We start from the raw sequence: 26,079 nt of genomic DNA, 5'->3' as shown, positions 1-26,079 counted from the left end.
TGTACTTGGTTTTAGATGCACGTCACGAACCTGAAGTGGTCGAAATTTCCGCAGCCCTCCTTTACGGCACGCCTCATAAACATATTATGGATTGGGCACGTAGAACTCCAGCAATTATTACTAGTGCAACGCTGCTGAAGATTTACTTCCTTGTTTTCTCACCGGAGCATTGCACCCAAGATATTTGCTGCAGTTTTGGTTTCGCTTCTGGAAATGGAGCAAGTTAACTCCTAATGTTTTATTATTTATTACCACGCAACCCATAACTTAATAACGGAGAAAAAGAACCCAGATTGTAGTTAACCTCAACTATAAAAAGCAATACAAAACGAAACCAAGGAAAGCATGAGGCATTTATAATATAATTAAGCATTTTAAAGAAGTACTCTGCTATTAAAGACGACGCAGAAAAGTAACCAGGAATAGTAGAACCAACGCAAAGCTTGCATTGTCGAATCGTCGCCTTTTTTCTACGGGAGCAGCGTTCTCTGCTTCTGCAAGTAGCGCCGCTCTTTTGCATTACAATTACTTCCCCTCCGAAAAAGAGCAATCTTGACTAATTACGGACAGCTACACAGTGACAGTGAGGCTTTAGCAGGTCCATATGCACAATCTCATGCCTCGACATTGTTTGATTACAATACGTCTCAAGCGACTTGACGGCATATATGAAGTACAAGGCTTGCTAGACCACGCGGTACGGGCCGGAGTACGTTGGAAGAAGTTTCGTAGACCGACCGGGGCCACCAGGAGTCCAGAGCCCAGGCCCGTAGCTAGGGGGTATGCCCCAGGGGCCCGCCTCCCCTCCCAAAAGTTTGACGGAGGCGGTGTTTTACCGACAAGAATAATGAGAATAGGTGTTTTTCTCAAACTGTCAAGGCCTTCAGCAAGTGCCCCCTCCCCTTCCCCCCGCCCCCTCGCTGACTGGCGCAGGCCGGCGGCGGGGACCGGTGTGCGCGGAACAGACAGCGAAACGGTAGGCAAGCAGACTCGGATGCGCGACAAAGCGCGGCCGCGCGCGCCGTTGCCATAGCAACGACGGAGAGATCTTCAACCGGCTGCTTTGCTGCTGGCTTGGGTTTCCTTTCTTGAATTCTCGTTGATCGCCACTTTCCTATGAAGAATGCTGTCTCACGCTCATAACGTGCATGCCATTCGTGACCTGGAAGTGCCGGGGTCGCGGCTGTAATGCAATCGAGAGGCATGCACGATATCAGGACTGTTTTTGTGAGGCGAAACGACACCCTCTCAACACGTTCTTTAGTGTACGCTGCTTTCCTGATCAGCATAGGTAATTTCATCGGGGATATTAGCTGATTACACACTGCCTTTGTTGCCGCAACGCCACTTCACGCCGTTGAAAGAGTAATCACTAAGAGGGAAGTCCAGGCATGGACACATGCATGTTGTCTTTACTGCAGACTTTTTCTTAACAGGTCCCCATGTTAGCAGCAATGTACAACAGAGTTAATGGAAACAGCGAGGAAGAAGACTTCAAAACTAACAAGCGCGTTTCGCTTTACAGTCCTGCTTACCGATTCAATGAGCCAAGTATTCAACGCTCACTAGACTGCCCTCCGCGCTGTGTTCCCGAGCCAAACCTAATCATGGTTCATCAAACTAATGAACAGATCAAGGTCACCTTGCTTGTTCGCGCCTCATGTTTATGACTAAAGTGTCGGTGATGTTATACATATATATATATATATATATATATATATATATATATATATATATATATATATATATATATATATATGTATATATATATATATATATATATATATATATATATATATATATATATATATATATATATATATATATATATATATATATATATATATATATATACAGTTAGGAAGTGTCCCTGCAAGAGGAAATCGAGGGAAGCGGTAGAAGAAAAAGAGAACGACGACGCTGCTCCTGAGATCATCACGGTCTTTTGTGCCTCTGTGCGCATTAAACACCCCCTTTAAACCTTTCCTGTGCGCGTAACAATATATATATATATATATATATATGTATATATATATATATATATATATATATACTCACTAAAAGAAAGAAAAAATGCCTTTACTAACGTTTCAGCCGTGACACCACCTTCGTCAGTGTCTTGCGAAGCCCGTGCCACAGCCCAAACAATATGGAATGCATTTTTTCCGGTTTTTAATATGTGCTACCTGGAAGTTCATTCAATGTAGAAAGCGCCGCGCGCATTCACTAGTAGACGCGAAGGCAACGCCGCCTCTGAACGTCAACTCCTTTTACTCTTTTATAAGCACAGAATAAAGCGAGAATGCCTAATAACGTGCGGATTAATTTTAAAAGCATTTTTTTTCTTTAGTAAATAGCAGCGGACTGCTTACAGCATTCTGCACGTCTCATTCGTGCACTACGAAGGCTTGCCCGTCAGGCAACGCGACGTGCCGTTGTGACTTTCAAAGCGCGATTTAACAATACAAATCCTAATTATATGGTGAAAAAAAAGCTCGTTTATGTCTTCGTAATTCACAGCCAGGGTCTTGTGACACATTTCGGCCGGTTGTCAATACCTTTAAGAAAGCACATCGCGAATATATATAGTGACAGAGTAAGTATTTACTCTAAAACGGCGTGACCTCACTCATGCTCACCTCATGTTCCACGATCACAAATATTTGTCCATAAGTAAATATTGAGAAGGTTATCGTGTATACATATTTGAACTTTCTCACTACCAAGGAGGTAATTTCCGCGTCACTACAAAATCTGCCCTAAATGGTGGCTCTGCGCTGTACAGCACACGTGTGTTTAAAAAACCTAATCTAAGAAAAAATAACATGTTATCAGAGTGACAGGAATTCAATTCTTTGAGCTATTTCCGCTCAGACAAAGCTGAGAGGGAATATAATGTCTAGAGGGTGTTTTCTAAAACGCGTGCATCTATGATAGCACTGTGCTATTGATGCGCATTAACCAGACTTCACACCTGTGTGCAGATATCCCTATTATTAAAGTCGAGGCTACATGCCAGTTATCGTGTCTTCTGAAATATTATAAATTTTTCTTAGTCGCTTTTGCGCGTATTTCTATTGCAATTTTTATGTTGCAGTAAAATTTAATATTAAATTATATATTTCTTACTATCTATTTTACTATGCTTTCTTTATCTACAATAGAGACAAAACTACCCGATACAGTGGAAGGGACTTTTAAGGTGGGCCTACACGTTTGAGTCAAAAAGGAATCCCAATCTTTAACTTCCTTTTTTTTTTACTCTCATTCCTAGCGTTCTAACACTTATCCAGGAATCCCAACCAGGAATGTCTTCGCGCGAAAAATTACTAATCGAAATTCCTGTGCGCATAAACGCCATCGTTCTCTTAAGGGAATCTCCTGGAAAGAAAGGCTTAAGATTTCCTTTGGAACGCCTGCACATCTTCGTGGCAACAGAAGGAGCTCCACTCACAACTCAAGAAATTTTCATATGCTGAGTGAACGAAAGAAGGGGGAATTAAAGGGTTCGCTTTTCCCTGATGTGTCTTGTGACCCGTGGTTGAGCAAGTCAAATGCATTTTGTATTCTACATCAGGAGTGATACAGAATAAAGAAGTGGTTTTGAGAGATTGTATAAAATAGTTCCTATATTATGTTGCATTAACAACCATTGTTGTCAGCGCAAAAACGCCAAAATTCGCTTTTCTGAATCTCTTTGTGCTGATCAAACTGGACGATTGGGCCAGTAGGGGATTCATGATCGACTTTGTGCTTGCTGAAGTGCAAAGTTGAAAGAGAGTGCGCCTACAGAACATGAAAGGAGAGCTTCATAAAAGCTTCCAGCCCATTAGAGTAACCTATTGGTGTATCTGCGCCAACAGAATTCAAAACAATCACCTCCAGCATATGAGTCAGTCGACTGTGGAAAAAAAAGAAAAAAAAAGAAAGAGAAAGAATAAATGCAAATAGGGTAGATAGGTGTCTTTTTTAGGCGGGATCGACGGCAGATCTAGAGGTCATTACACAAAACGTCGGTCGTATATGTTCTACTATACGTTCATTCCTAACAAAAAAACTAACCATGTTCACATTTTCCGGTGTACAAGATCATCTTTCAACGACTGTATCATTTTTGCACACCCGCTTAGACGGCGCCAAGCTTGCGGTGGCAGCCACATTTCGATAAGAACTAAATTAAAACGAATAAAAACTATCTTTAACTTCCTTTTTTTTACTCTCATTCCTAGCGTTCTAACACTTATCCAGTTCTAATTTGAGGTAACGCAAGGAGCAAACGAGCAACACCTAAGTGGTACACCAAAGGAAATTCGGTTATTATGCAACCACAATATCCTGTTCGTACCCAAACATAAGGGTTTCCGCTAGCTGAAAAAAGAAACTCGGAAAGCAGCATGCTGCTCCAATATCTCACCGGTACGGTAACGCAAGAAACTGAACAAACAAATAAACAAATAAAAAACACGATTCTTTTGATGCATCGTGGGCGCGTCTATAACGGCCAGACATTTGGCGTGGCACGTCTAGAAAAACTGCCAATTCATTGCCAGTCGTCGCCGTCGAGATAACGCCGACACACAGCGTTCTCTGTTCTGCGCACTGAGGTGAAGCGACAGTCTCGGGGCGTGTGTACTGTTTCTTTTGATTCTCTTTTATTTAGTGCCGCGTCACTGCATACGTCATGGCGGGACTTTTGAATTCTTTAAGGTCGATACGCCACATGGTGTCGTTCGCGCGAACTAGGCCGCTGGTGTCCAGAAAAGCTGCATATGTTTTTACTTTTCACAAACTGGTAATACTTACTTACATTTTACGTTTTCCATAAGGCATGGAAGGCGCGTGTATTCATAGAGCATTAATTTCCTCGTGGGGATGCTGATACCGCTCAGGCTGTCCGAAGGCTTCCGATTTCTTGAAATACGTGGCGCAAGGTTGCAACTGAGAAGAAACAAGAAGAGAAGATAGTTTGGCGTTCTTCTTCTCAGTTGCAAGCTTGCGCCACGTATTTCAAGTAACGATGCAGCCCAACATAACGTACTGTTCAGCTTCTTATTTATCCGAGAGAAAAGTGTCCAGCAGTCGTCGGACAATGTGCTTCCTGTTTACACACTTATAAGGCCTTGTGGTGGTTGTATCCATATCCAATGTTGATGAAATTTAATCTAGGCGCAGCTTAATTTTAGACCCAAAACAATGATATCCAAGTTTTGCGAAAAAGATATACAACTTCTGGCCTCAAAAAATACCTTTCCGCCAATTTCGCAACTTTGAGCGCACCTAGCGAGAAAACGGTGCACTTCTTGGTCACAATATTTATTCCCACCAAAGAACAAGTGAAATGCAATTTTATGAGTGTTTTATTTCCTTTTGCTGGTCGAACGACTTTTGTAGAACATGCTAAACGGCATAAAATACCTGCATTTCAGGAATTTATTGGTACCTGACACATTAAAGACACCTTAAAGTCAGGATAATGAAAATTTGTACATACTACTACCCATCATTCCGATGCTGCCTGAAGCGCCATGCGTTGCAGCTCCCATAGACACTAGCGCCAGAGTGCCCTCTAGTAAGTATTGTAGGAAACTCTATGCTCAAAATAACTGGGTCCACTCTATCCGCAGAAGGTGGCACAGAAAGCTAAAGAAAGCTGTGCTGGTTCAAACTGCAGCTGTTACTGCATCACGTGCCGGAACACGGGTTTCAGCCGGGTGTTAGCAGAAATGCGTATACGTCCTTTGCTTTATGAAAGCAGCGCTGATACAATATTGTATTCTTGTTTGTCTGCAGACATGATGGTCAACAAAAGCCGCACGTTTATCACGATATGTTGCGGCTTCGGGCATAACAGCAAAACAAGAAATACATGCGTGCTGAAGGCGCTCATTACTGGCAGAGTTCTCGTTGCGTAACATCGACCTTGCTGGCATTAGCATCTTTTACTTTTCACATCGATATATTCCTCATCTCATTCACCCTCTGAGCGTCGTTTTTACGCGCAAACTGAGCTGATCCGCAGTCGAAGCGGCGTCACGTTATGTGAGCGAATGAAGCCTCAAATCAGGGTCGTCCGCTCAACAAGCGGCTGAAAAAGTTTGCCGCACCATGCAACTAGCTGGCTGCGCATTTGTTGTTTTGTAGCAGCTAAGTTGTGATTATGTTATCCTAATCGACTTGTATCCGATTTGCAACAATTTACGGCGCGGCCACTTGGCTGAGTTGGTCACATTTGACGCAGTATGACTTGTTATAGCAACTCATGTAATGGAACGGTTCTTTTTTTAAGCAGGACGGTAGACAACGTCCTTGACCCTTAGAGAGATTTAATAAGAAAACTGTTTTCAAACCTCGGCGTTTTTGGTGAACCACATGCGTTTGAGCACAATTTTGAAGCTTAACGGCGAGCGCGAAAACTACAAAAGTTATTTTAGATAAAAGCGCAAAGATCAAAGTCAGTGTGTACCGAGTTTCATTATCCTAAACTTATCTTGTCTACAGCAATAAATTCCTGAAATACAGATATTTTGTACCGTTTACGATGTCTGCGAATGTGATCGCGATACCTGGACAAAGCGTCCCATGATATCATGGATATCATGTGACAAAGGTAACGTCATCAATGACGTAATGTTGTGACTTTATCGTGAGGTGACAGATCGCAAACATTTGTACGAAATAGGCAGCGCTGCAAAGTTCACAGCGACGGCGGGCGAAGCGCATCTAACAACTGATTTAATGAAGCGAAAAGACAAAAAAAGGGGTGGGAAAAGACATAAAAGGAGAGGACATTGTGGGCAAACCACGCATGACAGGCAGCTAGCATTTCTGGGGAAACAAAGATAATTTGGATCGCCGCACATGTTTGATCTGGGATTCTGATATGACATTTTGTTAACGTACATTTCCAAGAGAAAAATGCGCGTGTTCTTGCCATTGTTAGCATCTGTTTGCCCATGCGCGGTTTGCCCACAATGCCCTCTGCTTTTATATTTTTGCCCAGCCCTTTTTTGACGTTTCGTCTCATTAACTCGGATGCACTTTGTCTGTGTTGTCTGCCGTCGTTGTGAACTTTACAGTGCTGGCTATTTCGTCCATGACTTTACAACTAGCCCCAACACAATCTCTTCTGAACATTAGTATCGCGATCATGGCGCCATGACATGACGTCATGATGATGATTACGTCATGTGATGACGCCATCACATGACACTGTCTTTTCGTCAAGGGTGGACCGATCCCGGAGATATAGTGCAACAACGGATGAAACGCAGAAAGCTTCAGGCTAAAGAATGCTAAGCACGTCAAAGTAGTCCGACGAGCATGTGCTTTCGCCTATTCTCCATAGAGGGACTGTCTGTTTGTACAAAGCAGGAACTGTGGTTGAGTGAAAATCGCTTATGGCGGAACTACAAAATCACTGCACACTTTCTAAAATGCTCGCGTCCGCCGCTGGACGGGACTGGCTTACACTCTGGAAGGCGGAACTCCGCGCATTTCGGAGGCGCAACCATTATCACTCAAAGTGATTATCGCGCTGGCGGCATTTTCTCGTAGAATGGCCTCAGACACGCTCTGCTGACCGGTCGATCGTTGGCGCCGGTACACCGTTGTACGTGACTGCGGTCTCTCCAGGAATGCAAGTTAGGGGGCTCGAATGAATGTCAGGGGACGGCAGCTGAGGAATAGCAGTAGTCGTATGGCTTCTTTTTATTGCGATAGCAATTATATGGACAGTCTCGACTGATTTTTGCCGTCGCCGCCGTCATGCTGCGCATATGTATATATATATATATATAAGTCCCAAAGAAAAATAATTCCGAAAAAAGCTTCCAAAGCGCGGAATCGAACCAGCGACTTCTCGATCCGCAGCGCGTGGCTCTAACCACTATGCCACAGCGCAGATCGTCCAGATGGCTAACGGCGAGCGTTATATACACACCCTTTACCGCAGTACTCAGAGACGGCAGGCGCTTATAAGCGTTTCTTTATTACCAGCGAGATGGCGCTAGGAGCGCAACGGGCGCACTTAAAGGCGTCTGCCAGCTCGCCCCGCTCCTGCGAACGCCGTTTCTCTTCGCCCTGCAGGGTGTGGTCGCATTCGTGCGCTTATCCGATTAAAGAAGGGGGCGGGCGGGGGGTTGCCTGTCATGCGCTTTCCCCGCGATGTCCGCGCTGAAGTCACAGAGCGTACGAAGGTTACTTCGCTCGCTGCAGCGGCCGCGTTTGCGAAATGAGCGCGCTGTTCAAACAGAAATAAGTAACAACTGTAACATTTAGTTCGCGCTCGTCCTGTGTGTACCTGTTCGTTCGTTTCGTGCGTCTTACTTTATGTTTGAGCAGTGCGCTTCAAGTGTCGAGCTGTGACGCATTATAGTTCGCGCTCGTCCTGTGTGTGTTCTTTTCGTGCGTCCTTTGAGCTCGAGCGACGCGCTGGAAATTTCGAGCTGGTTTCCGTTCTTCGCGTTACATTCCAATTAGTTGCTATCGCATTCATTGCTTCGCCGTTGTGGCGAAACTGTGACTTTTTTTTTACTTGTGTCGGACCATGCAGACGTTTCTGCATCCTTCCTCACTGTCCCGGCTCGTGCGCTACCAAATTTCGTGACTGTGGTCCGCTAGCTGAGGTGAGTTTGAGACCCCTGTCCGAGAGGAACCGTCCAAGAACAACGCGACCTAACAAAGTCAATATGGTGTTTTAAAAACCACTATATGATTGCGAGGCACGCCACATGTTATTACTTTGACCGCCTCTGGTTCCTCTAGTGCACCTACGTCGAGGTACACGGATGTACTACTTGCATGTAGCCCCCATCGGAAAGCCCCGCCTTGGCACGAATCGAACCCGTACCCTCGAGCTGATCAGCGCGACACAGCAACGCAACCATGATCACAGGTTTCGTAGTAAGTATCATAGTATGTATGCACGACGAAGCGTAGGCACGGCTGACGATAGTATACACAAATATAGCTTTTTTTTTAGCTGAGACGTTATTGCTGAGCACTATTTTCGTCATTCTTCCGAAGTATGAAATAAGCAAAAAGCAAACAGAAACAGCGTACGAAGCGAGCGCGGTGGGCTTCGAAGAGTCCGTGCCGTGACGTCATGGAGGCCTCTCGCTAGGCGGCGCCATCTCGGCTTCCCTGGGCTAATACGTTCAAGAAAGCTTGGCAAGTAACATCAAGGCTTTGCTAAGGGTTTCTGATGCATTTAGTTTTCCTTAATAAGAAGTAGCCGTTCGCCCACGCAGTTTTATTTTCTTTATTTTTTTTAATGTACACATGCGCAGCTTGTCGGAGTCGCATAGACGTTGTTATGACTGGCAGTCGGTGGCGATGCGCTGACCATGATAATCTGCGGGCGAGGCGTTCTCACACTGCTAGAACACCTGCATCCTTCCACGAAACGGAATTTCTGGGACGACGAGTGACCAACAATGGGCAGAATCTCGGCCTCAAAGTCTGGGACGGCAAAGCCGGAGACAATGGGCCACCTGGGCTTGGCTTGGTATACTGCCGAAGCGACCTGACGGGTATGTTTGGACGGGAGTCCCCGCAAACCTTCTTCTGCCCTTCGGGGAATAGAAGAGTACGAGGAACGAGCCCGAGGAACCCGTCGCCTTGCTTCCCCCACAAGCGTGCCGTTGACCACCTGACCCTTGCTGTATCAAGAGTGCAACGACCCCTCAGCGACAGTGAAATGGACTGTGCCATGGTGGGTGGGGTCGTGTGTGTGATTGGTGGTCATCAAGAAGGAGGAGCCAGCCGGAGCGGTTAAAACGACGGTGCTGAGTGAGAAATGGGGCTCTGAGCCCTCGGTAACAGGCTCATCCAATTCGCTCGTCGCTGAACGATGTAACGATGTAATTGAGTGTACGAAAAGTGTCAGTAAACTTGTTATTGTTTTCCCATCTTGCTAGCATCAGTTCCTCAACCCGGAGACTCGACTACGCTACCAAACGGAGTCCGGGTACGACGCTGCCCTATCGTAGCAACAACCTGGTTGCCGAGAATGGATGGATTCAAATACCCGGGCACGACAACGTGAAGATAAGTTACAAGGCGGTATCCGCTGTTTGCGGTCACGCATCTCGAAAATTACACCATTTCCCTCTAAAGGGGACTATAAGGCGATGCGAAGCCGGAGCACTTGCACGATCGCGTTCAGTTGGCGTTCATTGGGCATGCTACCGACATCGCGTCGTGGAACGCGAAGAGGAACGCTACGCGCGTCTTATCTTTCCTCTGGCCAGGCCGTTAATTCTCACAGGGCGAGCGGGGAACGCGGTTGACAGGCGTGCGAGGGGGGGCAGCGTAGGAGCGGGGAGAGAGGGGGAGGGGACGCGCATGCGCTGGCGCTCGTCGCGGCGTTGCGCAGGAGAGAATTTCGGCATGTCTGGCCCGCATTTCAGAGGAAGAGTGGTGAGGGGGAGGGGAGAGGGGGAAGGTGAGAGGGGAGATGGGGACGTGGAGAGGGAGAGGGGAGAGGATGAGTGGGGAGGGGGAAGGTGAGAGGGGAGGGGAGGTGGGGACGTGGAGAGGGAGAGAGAGGATGAGTGGGGAGGGGGAAAAGGAAGAGGGGAATAGGAGGGGAGGTATGTGGAGAGGGTATGCGCATGCGCAGTAAGGGTGGTCACGCCGCACACCACCACCACCACCGGTTTGAACTTCGCTATAAGATGCTTCACATCTAATAACTGTGACCCCTCTGTGACCTCCCGAGATCGGGCAAAATATTTCGCGAGTCCTCGCTAGGACACCGTGATTCCCAAGACTCACGCAATTAACGATTCACCCCCATGTATCACCAGAGGAGAACCTTGGACAAGCAGTGTTTAAGTTTTAAGTTTCGTATACATTTTTCTTCTGGCTATAAATACTGCTCTCTTTCCCAAGGAGGATTGTACGGACCAGGAAAATTCTGACCTTGCGAACACGTGCGCTTTGGTGGCCACGGGAAGCGCTTTCGTTGCGCTGTTCCAGACGTTGACAAACGCTAAAAAACATGGCTGATCCTCCGTCATAGGAATTGGTATAACACGAAAGTAAAACGTGTCCTTACAGAAGTAGTTGAATGTTTGCTGTACGTGGATGTAAGAGAGCTTGCTCAATGTCTATTGGTGTTTGGCAGCTTAGCACCGTCTAACGTGGATGTACCCAAGTTGACGCTTGTTGGCGCATCTCCATCCCGACGGCTAACGTACCATGATCAATGATTAGACAAACCATTGTGGTAGCTGTAGTAGTTAACGGTGAGAGCGTAATCAGAGGAAGCGGTGTGGCAGCCAGAAGAGCGTCGACTAAAGGCCCAACCACTGGCACGCGCCACACGCGTACCACGCGCCTAGGCGTCAAATGCGCCTCTCGGCGTCGGTCGCGGAGGGCTGTACGCGTCCATACGCCTCGAGGCGCGAGGGTTCAAGACGACTTTGATATTTTCGCCTACGTAACCACGCGTACGGCGCGCCAACCAATCAGAGGCCGCGATACCTCTGAGCGCTATGCCTAATGTATGCCGCTTCGAAGGCACCTCCGAGTGCTGGGCAAACACGGAAAATACGTTCGCAAATGCTCCTGAGTGACCGCGTCGTCATCCAGTACGACGACGACACGGCAAACGACCGCGAGTGCTACCAGTGGGACGCGGTTTCGTGCCGAGTTCGAGCCACGCCGACAAATCTAGCGAATGCCTGCCGGCTGCCCTTGCGCCGGTTTTGAGTGCGATCGTCGGCCGAGTGAAAATATCGTACCTACTACTGCGCCATGTCGCTGCTCCTGTGCTTTGATCTGTGTTTATCTGCGCTCGGAACGCGTGTAAACATGCTTCGGAGGTTTGAAGTCCTCAGCGTGAGCCCTCGCCTACCGCGAAGTCAATTCAGAGAGGTGTCGTCTGCATTCAGCGTAGGCCTCTACCGTCGAGTTCGTGTGAACCAGCTCATGTGAGGAACTTTGGTTGAAGGAAATTGACGGTAGTTGTTTCCGTCGAAACATAGACACTATATATGACGCCAGAGACTTGGCGTGGCGCTTACGCAGGAGTTTTTATCCGCAGTGTGTTTGTTTTCAACATCGCCATTCACCTCATCATTGCCGAAAGCGAACATCGGACTTGCCAACACATTTCGGTTATGTGACAACGTACATGAGGAGGATTTGCGGATTTTACGACGCTGAAACATTGGTTGACTTCGGCGCAAATCGTTTGCGTGTGTTGCCAAGCTAACAAGCGTGCGCTTGTTGGTAGCAGTATGACGTGATTTCGTGCCGGGTACCAGCGACGCCGACACGTTCAGCTCTCAGCGGTCTCATTTACATTCAGGTATAAAATAGAAGCTCGAATGTGCGCGAGTGTGGTGATCGAAAAAGAAAGTCGCATGATTAAGTGCTGCTTGTGTTGCCTGCTATTTCACTTCTTGACTCTTGGTCTGCTTCTCTGCCGTGCAACTACACCTTAGCACATGCCCAGTTGCACATGCCTTGTTTTGAAGGTTGTCTATTCTGACACACATTCTCCCTAGTCTTTTCTGATACTCATAGACGGGGGAATGTGAACAATGGCGCTTCTCCATCGTTTTACAGTTTACTTAAATATAACACATGTTTTGTTTACAGCTGGACAGCTAATTTGCTAAAAGCTTGTAAGTGACAAGCACCTCCATTGAAATCTGAGGTGCACAATGACACGATAGTAAGAAGAGAAGAGCATGACATCACACGTATGTGCAGAAGGAATGAAAGTGCAATGTTACTGTGCTGCTCTTTGTTTAGAAGGAATTCAAACGGTGCCTCACTGGAACCTCAGAAACTTGTGAGACCATTCTAAACTGCGCACATATTTATCTCTTCCTCCAGACTGATTCCAGCTGAAATAATTATTTGATGGTTTCAAATGCCAACTCCTTGGATGTATTGCAAGGACTATTTCATTTCTGTTCAGTTCTTTGTATATGCACTAACTTAGACTATGCATGCACTTAAGCATAATTGAAATATGAAGACATTCAGTTTAGCTATGTTAGACAACTTGCCAAAGACTTCTATACAGTGCTCTGGTGTAATCCTATGACCGATATCTGTTGTATCATGAAGTTTCAGGCACGATTTATTATATTAGAGGGTATTTTGACTACTGACGACGTGCAAAGGCCTTCTACACAGTGCTTGGTTCCAATCTTATGACCGATATCTGTTGTATCATGAAGTTTCAGGCACGATTTATTATGTTAGAGGGTATTTTGACTACTGACGACGTGCAAAGGCCTTCTACACAGTGCTTGGTTCCAATCTTATGACCGATATCTGTCGCATCATGAAGTTTCAGGCACGATTTAATATATTAGAGGGTATTTTGACTACTGACGACGTCCAAAGGCCTTCTACACAGTGCTTGGTTCCAATCTTATGACCGATATGTGTCGCATCATGAAGTTTCAGGCACGATTTATTATATTAGAGAGTATTTTGACTACTGACGACGTCCAAAGGCCTTCTACACAGTGCTTGGTTCCAATCTTATGACCGATATCTGTTGTATCATGAATTTTCAGGCACGATTTATTATGTTAGAGGGTATTTTGACTACTGACGACGTGCAAAGGCCTTCTACACAGTGCTTGGTTCCAATCTTATGACCGATATCTGTCGCATCATGAAGTTTCAGGCACGATTTAATATATTAGAGGGTATTTTGACTACTGACGACGTCCAAAGGCCTTCTACACAGTGCTTGGTTCCAATCTTATGACCGATATGTGTCGCATCATGAAGTTTCAGGCACGATTTATTATATTAGAGAGTATTTTGACTACTGACGACGTCCAAAGGCCTTCTACACAGTGCTTGGTTCCAATCTTATGACCGATATCTGTCGCATCATGAAGTGTCACGTGTGGTTTGTTGCCTTAGTGGATATTTAGACTACCAAGAATGTGCGAAAGCCTTCTATAGAGTGCATGGTTCTGATCTTATGACCGATATTTGTCGCATCATGAAGTGCCAGGTGTGGTTTGCTGCGCTAGAGGATATTTCGACTACACACAACGTGCAAAAACCAGTGCTCGGTTCCAATCTTATGACCGATATCTGTCGCATCATGAAGTGTCAAGTGTGGTTTGTTGCGTTAGAGGATATTTAGACTACAGACAACGTCCAAAAGCCTTCTACACAGTGCACAGCTGCAATCACAATCTTAACATAACCCTTTTTTGTGCACACTAACATGTTCAAATGAAGTTTTTTCTGATATTTACGAACACTGGAATGATTTACCTGGTTCGGTTCGTGAAATGAATGTATCTGATTTTTGGAGGCACTTGTATGATATTAGTGCTCTATTTCGCTCATTTTGTACCCAGTTGCACTCAACAGGTGGCAATATCTGATTTTGTTGAAGCACTTATTGCGATATTACTGTATACATTCTTTCCTTTTGTGTTCATGTACACCACTCCTGCAGTAGCCCTGCATTGAGCTGCAGTATTTGAAAATAAATAAATAAATATTATGACCGATATCTGCTGCACCATGAAGTGTTAGGTGTGGTTGGTTGTGTTAGCGGATATGTAGACCATCAAGAACGTGCGAAAGCCTTCTAGACAGTGCTCAGCTGCAATCTTATGACCGATATATGTCGCATCATGAAGTGTCAGGTGTGGTTTGTTGCGTTAGAGGGTATTTCAACTACAAACAACGTGCAAAAGCCTTCTACACAGTGCTTGGTTGCAATATCATGACCGATATCTATCACATTATGAAGTTTCAGGTGTGGTTTATTATTTCGATAAATGCTGTAAAATATGAAGTGTAAACATGTACTGGATGCACCAGCATATTCATGATAATTTTAATGGATTTTCTTGCGTAGGTATGTGAGCCTGGTGAATTATAAACTTGATGCTACTTCATTTTTTTGCTTTTTAGAGCCTTTAGAAAGTTTTTCAGGTGTTAAAAGCTTCTGGAACAGGACGGGCCCTACGATATCTTCACCAAAAGCGCTGCTCGCAAATTTGCTTTCTGAGTCATTCCTAGCAACAATTATGCAATCAATGTACAGACACCATCATATACCACTCATTCCATTTCACTGCAATTCAAAGAACAGATCTCTTGCACATCCCACTACATGAACCAAATGCTGTATAAGTCAATTATAGGTCAATTATTCTTTGTTTTATAGACCTGAATGCCTTTCTTAATCAAAACATCACGCTGTGCAAGTAAACAATAAGCAGGTATCTGAGTGTGTTTTGTGCACTGCCTGGAAGTGTATAAGGCGTGAGGATAGACTGTTTAATTATGAACTCGATGCGTATTTTGTGGTGAACAGTGCATATTCATTTATTAGAAAACAAGAAAGTCAGGCCATACTTGCAGTGCTACAGTTTACCTGCATTTTGTTGCTAGACGCGACATAAGTAACTGTGAGTTTCCAGTAATGTTGGTTTCTTGTTTCCATGCTACTGAAAAAAAAATTTGAGTTAGTATGTATGCTTGCTCCAGGATTCGAACTTCTCAATGTTGGCCCATGTAATAACCTGTAACTCATATTAGGCAGCTAGAATACTAGTCACGGTGACACCCGTGGTACGCGGGAAAGCCGTCTTTTTGTTAATGTGAAAAGTATTAGTCGTTATGCGGCGAATTTTTAGGGCACCTCGTTTGGACTTTGCAGCAAACGTCTTATTTCCTTTTTTGTTTCGTAACTAAAGTACGCGCCAAGAAACGACGTCAAGCCCACCGACGGTGCGGGCGACGCCGCTCCCGTCCGCTTCTTTTTAGCAGCAACAGGAGCAGAACCATTTACATGAACAGGATGATTATATTCGTGTTGGGCACTAATAGCATGGCCGTGAACAGGCGTCTACAAGGCGATCGCACAAGCGTTGGCGATCTCGCAAACATCGTTGGCTGTGTCCCGTGATGCAGACGCAGTGTTGTAGGCGTTACTGAAAAAAAGTAACTAAATACGTTACCCGTTACACTATAAAAAAAAGGAACGCGTTACCGCCCTACGTTACCTACAAAAAAATGTAACGCGTTACCGCTACCGTTACCGAAAAAAAGTAACGGACGTTACCTCTGCCGTTACTCCGCAATCATAAATTATAATCGATGTGTCTTTGCTGCACGAACCCACAATAGCAATAATTTAAATCTGAAATTTGTTTCACATAAAACTTCTAACCCAAACAACGAATATACCCAAAATTCTGATCTAATGAGTATTACTTGCACAAATGTACCGGACCTCAGCAATGGTATAGGGGCTTAAAGCTGCCTTTAGAGTTACGTGTGATGGCTTCTCACTCTGACACATGGTGAAGCCGTTTTTGTCAATGTGACATTATACAGAATATGAGAGTCAATCATCAACGCTATTCGCAAAGAAAGCATCAATGAAATCTCAAGAAATTTACAATAATTCTGATGGTGTGCTTCTGCTAGCAAAATAAATGCGCGAATTTTGTAGTAATAAAGAAATGCTTAAACGGGCTAGTTACGCAAAAAAAATCTGTGCATAAACATTTTTTTGTTCACTTTAACCTGTATATTTACCGCAAAAATTGCGAGCGTTTATGTGAGGGTGTTCAAGATCAGCCTCACTCGCTCAGGAGTTCAATAACCTGAAACTTCGCTGCAGTTGCAGATAGAAAAAGCAAAATTTATTTTTTAAAACAAAGTTGATAGGCCTTATCAACTTTGTAGCTACTATAAAACGTCGCATATTTAGACATTTTTCAAAAACAGTTTCCTTAGCTCTACAATTTTCAAACAATGTTACTTTACTCTTTGTTGCGTATACATTTCATACACAAAATATCTTCTTTGTAACGATAATATTTCTGTTTACAACGTCGTGAACTTTCGAGAACGACAGGTAATGAAATTGGTCCCTCCTGATTGAATGTGTTTGATATTTTTCCCTCGTAAATTATGCAGTTAATAAGGAAATTAAGTTCCTTTTCGGGCTACTGGCATGGGACATGCATAAAATATAAAATACTCAATTAAACTTAAAATATTTGTTTTCGGATCCGTGTCGATCTCTTGTGGAATCACCCGTTTGCAATAACCACGATTAGTACACTAACTGCGGTAATGTCTGCCGTGTAGCTACCTGTAACCTTGGTTAGCCGTAACCGTAGTTAGCTTAACCGCGGTTAAGGCTGTTCGTGTGACAGCGGTATTAAGGTAGTGAGTAAAAAAAAAAAGATTTTTTTGCGTTACAAGAAAAAGTTCTACGTTTCGCGTCCCGCTCGCACTCTTTTTCAGGGTCTTCTACCAGCCGGGGGTCACGCCAATTCTCCACAATAAGGCAGACTCTTGATCGGCAGCGCATCTGTAGACCGGTTGACGTTACCGGCTGTCACCTGGATCGGCCAGAATTCCACGACGTGGGAGTTGAATTCGATGCGGTGGTCGTTTACCATGCTATGCTCAGCGAGTGTACTCCTTTGTCACGCGAACTTGCGGGCATCGTTTTTATGTTGTCGCAGCCTTTCGGGGGAGTTCTTTGTTTCCCCCACGTACAAAATTTCACGACCAGCACGTGGTATGGAGTAAACCTGCCCCTGCGCTTTCTCTTCGGCCGGCCTGTCATTTGGGCACGAAAAGGCGCAGGTGCCAGCAATCCACCTGCTACATCCACTTCCACGAGAAGCATGTCCGTACAGTTTCTCATGGCGAATTATGCGGCTTTCATCAAGCTTTGTGTGGCGATGGCCAAAACCTCCACACAAGGAGTCGGCGCGTTTTAAGAAATTGGTCCCAACAATTTCCACAAAAAAGAAAAGCGATTCCGCCCGCGCTTTCTTGGTCAATGCCTGGCAGGCCGACAGCAGTCCGACGCACCCCCAGGATGAAAAAGTAACGAGTAACGTGACACCACACGTTACCGAAAAATGTTAACGTAAGTACGTTACCCGTTACAGTTTCTAAATTGTAACGAGTACGTTACTAAGTTACCGAAAAAAGTAACGCGTTACCGGTAACGCCGTTACTTGTAACGCGTTACCGCCAACACTGTGCAGACGTGAACTTACGTTCGCGGGAGCAGCGCACGGGCGCACGCGCCGATGTCGATTACTTGTGCATACCGTGGTTGTTACTTTGGTCATTGCGATGTTAATTACTTCTTAAATAGTCAAAACAGTGGTGGGTGAAGCACAATCAATATTTTAACGACAGTCTAATTCGCTTCGATTGATAACGCACCGTTCTAGGCGGTACATGGACAGTTTTAAACGAAAAGATCAAGCAACACTGTGCCTCTGCCAAAAGCGAGCGTCGGCGCGGTCGACGCTTGCCAGTGGTTGCGCGCCCTTTTCCTCCACGGGGTGCGCCGCGACGCAACTGACGCGTAGGTGCGTGGAACGCGTGCCGGCGCTTGCCAGTGGTTGGGCCTTAAGCCCGAACCGCACGTACGCTCCCAAACGCGCACGGGGCGCGCGTCAGCGCGCGCAGCCCGGGCGTCTCCGGCGAGTTAAGGCCTTAACACACGTACGCGTTGCAGCGCGTCAACGCGTGACTTTTTGACACGGCGTCTCGCCCTCTCCCTATGAGGAGAGAGGGCGCGTGGCTACGCGAAGCTGCGCGCCCTCCCTCTCCACAGGGAGAGGGTGCGACGCCGCGTCAAAAAGTCACGCGTTGACGCGCTGCAACGCGTACGTGTGTTCGGGCCTTTATGGCGGTTTCCACCCACACACTACGCGCGAAGGCGCACGCGAAGCGCGCGCTTCCTCGTACGTGCAAGACATCATTTCGTACAAAATTACTGATACTTCATCAGAATACTTGCAAAACCTGCTTCTGTTACCTTTTTTTATTGTTAGATGTATGCAAAAGTAAATAAGAACTAAAAATTTTCACATGATGCGTATCATCATCCGTCGGTCAAGCCGGTGCTGGTAACAGCCATGCCACAGTTGCGTATTTGCAGGGCTCCAAGCGCTTCCGAGCGCGCGCCGTCTCAAGGTCGATATCAGTCGCCGCGAACACTCGCGTACCGCGCCCGTTTTGCCGCGCTTGCTTCGTCTGCGCATGCGCGGCCTCCGGAGCGCGTACAACCAACGTACAGCGCGCGCTCGGCCAGCGTACGTGTGGTTCGGGCTTTAAGGTCGCCATTCCGCGGCATGTTAAACAGAACACCACGGCCGCACAAGAGGGAAATGCAACGCGCGTCGTGTCTCCCCTCTAGCCATGCCGCGATTTTTCTCGGGGCGAGCGTAAGCGGGGAACGCGGTGTTACAGCCAGGCGAGGCAGGCCAAGGCAGGCGCGCGTCGCAGAGCTATTAAGGCGAATGCCTTTATGTCTCCTACTTGCGTCTGTCCGTCCGTCCGTGGGTGCCAGCTGTGGCCTCTCCCCCCACACTCTCTCAGCAATCACGCGATGGCACAGCGGCTCGTAGCAACAGTTGCGCGTTGCCCCTTCCAACGCGCGTTGCCCAACTGTTGCGCAACGCGGCGTCGGCGTCCAGCGGCGGAGTCGAATGGCCAAAGACTTTCGCCGAACACACTTCCGGATTTACAAAGTTTCCTTCAATTTTTTTAGATGCGATGGATCTCTTGCTCAGGAGTATGTCCCACGGCGTTGGCGTCCGCACTCACACAACGCATGCGCAACTCTCCTCCTTCACTCTCTCCAACAGCTGCGCGTTACTCTCTCCACTTCTCTCCCAGCACCTGCTTGCGCTTCTCCTGCGTTCTCGCTTCTGCTCTCGCGGCGCATGCGCTACTCTACTCCTCTAGTCTCCTCTCTTTCAAGTGTGAATATAAAGCGGGTAGAGCGCTGCGCGCGTTCAGTCCAGCGTTTGCTTCGGTTGACTCCTCTGAAATGCGGGCTCGACATGCCGAAATGCTCTCCTGCGCAACGCCGCGATGAGCGCCAGCGCATGCGCGCCCCCTCCCCCTCTCTCTCCTCTCCTACGCTGCCCCCCTCTCGCGCGCCTGTCGACCGCGTTCCCCGCTCGCCCTGTGAGAATTAACGGCCTGTGAGAATTAACTAGAGGTAAGACGCGACGCGCATAGTGTTCTCTTCGCGTTCCACGACGCGAGGTCGGTAGCATGCCCGAGGTCGGTAGCATGCGCAACGAACGCCAACGGAACGCGATCGTGCAAGTGCTCCGGCTTCGCATCGCCTCACGGTCCCCTTTAGCGGGAGATGGTGTAATTTTTTTTAAACATGGATGGACGCTACGAGCAGGGCCGAGGGTAAGGTCGCCACATCTCGGTGTGTTAAGGCGTTCACAAAATTGCACGTCTCCTATTGGAAACGCGCCGAATGGGACAGACGCGTAGCAACGACGCATTGCAGGAGTTAATCGCGGAGGCCGCGGTCATGATGCATTGCTTCAGTTTACCGCTCCCACATGCCGACACCACCCCGCCGACCAAGAGCACTGTGAGATGAAAGTGTGAGATATGAAAGGCGCATTTGTAAAGCCTCCGGAGTGTGGGACCGTGGCGCAGTGCATAGCGTCCCCGGCATCTGTTGTCGCGGATGGATAGAGGTCGTCGGTTCGACTCGCGGTGATGGAACTTCTTTTTCTTTGTCATCTGACCGTGTGCATTTTTTTTTCACGTCATTTCTGTGACGGAAATAGGTCACTGAAATCTTGGTGGACCCCGGCATAGAACACTTTCGTGTTAAAATTTGAAAGACGTAATGCCGATCCCACCCGACAACCGAACAGTGTTCCACGGAAGGCTGGAACAATAAACTCTGCGTATCACGTAGGCAAACCCCAAAAGATATTCCGTCTGCCTGCGCAGCCACCTTCTCCATGCATGTACGAGCAATACACTTTACAAGGCCCACGAGACCTGAGCCAGCTGTCGAACAGGCTGGTGCTTGCGCGTGCTACCCGACGACTGGTTTTGTTTGGGAGGAAACGTCGAGCAATACAATGTGCTGTGGTAAACAAGCAAGACTCTCCGTGTGGCACTAATTCTGAATACAGTCACAGACAGACGATGAATGAGCGCAGATGCGCCAGCAACCGATTTAAACGACTGAACTGTTTACAAAATGTGTGATACTTACAGGAATGTCAGTTTGTTGAGGCCGACGAATGCGCCAGCCTTTATTTCCGACAATATTGGGTTGTTTTCCAAATGTCTGCAGATAAATATAAAGGCTTCAATCACAGTTGGAAAAAATGCGAAAATAGGTGCTTTCTGAAAATCGCTAACTTTTGCACATTTATAATACAAAATAATAAAAAAGATATGAGAAATGATGACGTGCTTGCGCAATTGCTAAGGCATTTAGGAACTCACAGGAATCTGACGTTCTTGAGGCCAGCAAAAGCGGCAGTCTCTATCTGAACAATTCGGTTGTTTCTCAAGTCGCTGAAAAATAAAGAACAGAAGGTGGCAGTCAGTTGCAATAAAGACAGTTTCTGTCACTTACAGGAGGTAGAGATTCTTCAGTTCGATGAATTTGTTCGACGGCAACACTGTCAGTCCGTTGTACTGCAATATCCTGTAAAGAACGATGGCTCAAATATACAACGAGCGGCGACCGACGTGGCGGATATCTTACAGTTCACCTAGTCTCTTAAAAGGCGAGAAGTTGGATTTCAGGATATCCAGGCGATTGAAGCTGAAGTTTCTGGAAGAGACGAGAAAGTGAGCCACGACTTTTGGCGACCGCTGTCAATCAAACGCTCACAGCTTTCGCACGAGGTGAGACAAGTCGTCGGGAAGTGCAACCAAGTTCTTCTCGATGCACTTGACGAAGTGGCCCCTGCACTCGCACGCTGCCGGGCACTTGAGGTCTGCGAGGATAATAACTATCCTATAGTATTTGCACACATAACAATGAACCGAATCGACGCGATCTGAAACAGAAACAATTAGCGCCCACAAACAAGGACCAAGAGTGGTGATGAAAACACGGGCACTTCTGCTGTCATCAGGATGAAGGTCAAAGATTCGATTTCAAGTTTCGCGCCAAAACTCCGCACAAGTAGCGTGAGGTACGTCAGTAACTTGAACGTGTTTTGTTCGTAGTTTGGCCACATTGGCTCAAATAAATTTTCTGAAACTTGGTATGTAAGTATGTAAACTTAGTGTGTGGCACCTTAGAAGACAATGTAATTATTTTTTGCTGACTAAGAACTACGTAGGCCTATAGCAGACGCCGTCAAAATCTCTGACGTCACGGCGAATTGGTGAGGGAACTTGTAGGTGGCGTCGGCATTTTCTTTTTGCCCGTTTTCTGTCTTACGAAGAGTCTTCCCTCGGGAAGAGTGGTATAGTGACAGAGAAAAATAGTTTTTCTATTCACAACAGCAGCCGATCTCAGAGGCGTAGCTAGTTGTCCGCCGCCGCCTGCGTTTTAGGCCTCCGGGCATAGAAAAAAAAAAGATGCACACACGAGGTTTGTCGCGAAGGTTTTTCTTCTTGCCTGTGTGTCCTTCTGAGCAGGCTTTTTTTGCACGCGCTGCGCACTCGTGAGGGTTACGATATTCGATAGGTGAATGTTTTTCGCCTCGACGCATTTTTATTGTGCCACCCTTTTTCTCTTGGTGCTGGGGATGCGGCGCCACATTGTCACCATGGTAACGGCGTGATTGGTGCGCTGCATGGAACAGGCAACAATTATTTGTGTACAACGTTCCCCTAATGTCCCTAGACTTTTCTAAACAGCGAAGCTGTTCCAGCTCGGCGTAAAGTGCGCGACCGTGGCTGAAAACTATCATAATCATGAACGGGTATGTGCCACAGAATTTGGGCAGATCCCACTACTCACCGCTACGGCGTGGCCTGTAATAACCCTGAGGACGAGTACAGAGATGAGAAACAAACAAACGGAAAAAAGAGAAAAAAATCTTGCTGAAAAAAAATTCTTCACGATGTGGGATTCGAACCCGCGTATCCTTGATCCGAAGGCGAGCGTCCTGACCACTCGGCTATCCAGGCACTTTTTTTTCTTTCATGGTATTTATTCAACATAGGATAGCACTTGAAAGCAATTGAATACAGACGAAGAACTAATATGTTGATTATGCTGTTATCGCAACACAATGACGAAGAGAAGGCACTACAGAATTCGCAATCACCTCTATAGCGGATACATCTCGTAACTGATTTTCCAATTGTATGCTAGAACAGCGGTAAGGATAAACACCTCAACAATGCCGTATATCAACCTGGTTGATATTCCATTTGCTCGTAGACATCCCTTAGCTGAGTGACCAACCTAATGAAGTGGGCTGTTGAGGAACTATCGGCTCTGCGTTTCTCTGCAATATGCGCGTCTTCCACAGGCTATGCATTCCAATGAGAAGAAACATGTCGAATGGTATGTCATTATAACTCGCTGGCAAGAGATATCGCACGGAATGGGAATTTAGCACAAAGTATTTTTGAAGAGTTCGTTGGAGCACATCCCAAAATAAGATTGCATCTCTGCAGCCTATAAAACAATGTTCAATTGTTTCTGGCACATCACACAGAGGACAATCTACGGACGACACAAAAATGTCTCTTGAACGGAGCCAAGTCTTCGCAGGCAAGGTCTCTGAATGTAATTTAAAAAAGAACGTTTTTGTCGATGTTGTCAGCGGCATTTTACGTACTCGATCTAGGACATCATGCCCTGGCAGTCCCAAGTATTTTGCACGATATAATGGTGGCGGAAACAGCATCGTTATTAAATCTCTGTAAAGATGTTTGCGGGATACACAGCACAAATATTCATTCGAAAACCTAACTGTTACAAAACGAACAGATAAATAAACTTCTCGCATAAATCCCCACAGACATGGTCGTAGAGAAGAATCAGATGAAACTACTAGATCAGGCAGCACATTTACCAGATTTACCTGCAAGAATGCTCGAATAATAGGGTGAGAAACGTCGCGGAAAAAGAAGTAGCGAGATACAATTTGCCACACGTACAGATGTACTAGACCTAGCCCACCTGCACTAACTGGTCTGAATAGATTGTCTCGTCTCATGGATTCATATGTTGATGACCATATAAATGTTGCAAATTTACGGCGAAAGCTCTGAACATGCGATCTAGCACAATGCAGCACTTGTAGTACGTAGAAAAGTTTTGTAGCCAAAAACTTGTTGCACGTTTCCGCTTTACCGAAAATTGAAAGGTTATGTGGTATGAAAGATTTAGCATAACGCTCAAGGCCTGCCACCCTATCTTTCCAGTAGTGTGAGCTTGACTTGTGTGCACTTAGTGGAACACCTAGATATTTTGGTGGCACTACAGACCACTCAATACCGGCAAACTGATCAGGTGTAGACCCCCTTGACCCAAACCACAAACCTGAACTCTTAGAATAGTTCACCTGTGCTCCTGCGACGCTACCAAATTGTTCTACTACATCAACAATCCTTTCAATGCTGGGTTTGTCAGTACAAAAAAAGGCAATGTCATCTGCATATGCTAAAACTTTAACTTCATTCTCTAGCAGTCTGTAACCGTGAATATTGTGTGACTGAATAATACGCAAGCACATCGGTTCTAAGTATAGAGAAAAAAGGAGCGGCGACATAGGACATCCCTGCTTAACAGAAGAGCTGATAGATATAGGCTGCGAGAGATGACCGTTCACTATTAGGCGGGTAGAACAATTATTATAACAAAGTTTCACTCCTTTTAACAATGTTGAGCCGACATTAGCTTGCTGTAAAAGGGAAAACAGAAACGAATGAGAAACACAGTCAAATGCTTATGCGAGGTCAACTTGCAGTAATGGGAGTTGGTCGAAAGAATTGAGCAAAAATCTAGAATAGTGCGAGCGATGTGGATGTTAGTCTGTATAGAACGGCCTTTCAGTCCACATGTTTGATGGGGTCCAACAACAATCGACATTACAAACTGCAACTTGTTAGCTAAAATCTTGGCAAAAATCTTATTGTCTACGTTACATAACGTAATGGGCCTGTAGTCACCAGCATGACGTAATCAGCACAGCCGTGTATAGTATAGTGAAGCAAGGGGGTGGGAAAGGGGAGTGAGCGTGAGGAGGAGGGAAAAGGGAGAGTAAAGCGTAGCAGAGAAAGAATCAGCGAGAGAGAACGAGAGAGAAACAAATGCAGAAAGAAAAAAAAAGAGAGACAGAGAGAACATCAATGAGAGAGAAAGAAGAGGAGAGAGAGAGAAAAAAGATAGAAAGAACGAGGAAGCAAGCATTGCATCGTCTAGCGACCAGTTACCGTACCACATGGCCAAGCCGCGCATGCGCAGTAGCTGAGCCACTCCCACCGACGGAGACATCGCGCGTAACCTCCTCCCGAGGAGGAAGCCGCGCATCTCGAAGCTAGACGTGTCGGTGGACGGGGAGAACGAGCGGCGACGGGCCCGTATTTCGCTATACCAAGCTTTGCGCGACTTAGTGAAAACTGCCCGCAATTCTCCTTGTGAAAAATCTAGGGACTTCAGCTTCTGCTACATAGGAGCTTTCGGCTCATTCCATTGACAGCGCCTTGCAACGCAGTGGCGAGTGAAACGTGGTCATATGACCCCGCGAAGATTCAGTCGAGGGTAGGCATTTTTTAAGGGGCGAAGCACCTTAGGGTCTCGGGCCTGTTGGCGTGCATCGTCGCCTGCTGTCGGGACGGTCCATTTGCTTGAACGCAGGAGAGGGCGTCACCGCCTCAGCGCTCGCCGTGTGGCGAGAGAGAGCGAACGGCGCGCGTTGACTATGGAAACGCTCTTTCTGCAATGAACGCTGAACTACCAGCTCGCAAGGAACGAGAACGCGCCCTCGCCCGCGAGAGACAACGCCGACGCAGGCAGCGTCTGCTAGCGAGTTTTTTAATTGAAAAAAAAGAATCACAGCATATCCACGGAGTGAATGATGATGAGTGGGCGAAGCTGCGGAGCTTCATCGGTAAACCGTGAATCTTCCGTGAATTCTGGCCAGTACATCATCACCGACGTGAGATCGGGCGCGTTTATACTAAAGGTTCGATGAGTTATGACGACTTGCAGCTCACTTTAATTTTACATGTACGTTGTGAATTTTCATTGTTTAGAAAACCATTGCTTTAGAAAACATCTGGCGTCTTTCGTTAAGCAGCTGGCGTCTTTTCGTTTTGCTTTAGAAACATCTG

At 46.4% G+C, this 26,079-nt stretch overlaps 1 protein-coding gene across 1 annotated transcript in view; it reads right to left on the bottom strand.

Moving 5' to 3' along the window:
- LOC119393144 (uncharacterized) overlaps positions 1–26,079 on the bottom strand; it is a 445,271-nt gene that overhangs the window by 107,899 nt on the left and 311,293 nt on the right. The window contains exons 37-41 of the mRNA XM_049415849.1: positions 21,668–21,773; positions 21,539–21,607; positions 21,407–21,478; positions 21,274–21,345; positions 21,038–21,112 (exon numbers count right to left, since the gene is read on the bottom strand). Coding sequence (XP_049271806.1) covers positions 21,038–21,112; positions 21,274–21,345; positions 21,407–21,478; positions 21,539–21,607; positions 21,668–21,773 — 394 coding nt within the window. The remainder of the gene's footprint in view (positions 1–21,037; positions 21,113–21,273; positions 21,346–21,406; positions 21,479–21,538; positions 21,608–21,667; positions 21,774–26,079) is intronic.

Source organism: Rhipicephalus sanguineus, chromosome 5 (genome assembly GCF_013339695.2).
Source record: "Rhipicephalus sanguineus isolate Rsan-2018 chromosome 5, BIME_Rsan_1.4, whole genome shotgun sequence".
Classification (NCBI taxonomy): domain Eukaryota; kingdom Metazoa; phylum Arthropoda; class Arachnida; order Ixodida; family Ixodidae; genus Rhipicephalus; species Rhipicephalus sanguineus.
This window is presented reverse-complemented; position numbering and strand designations above follow the sequence as displayed.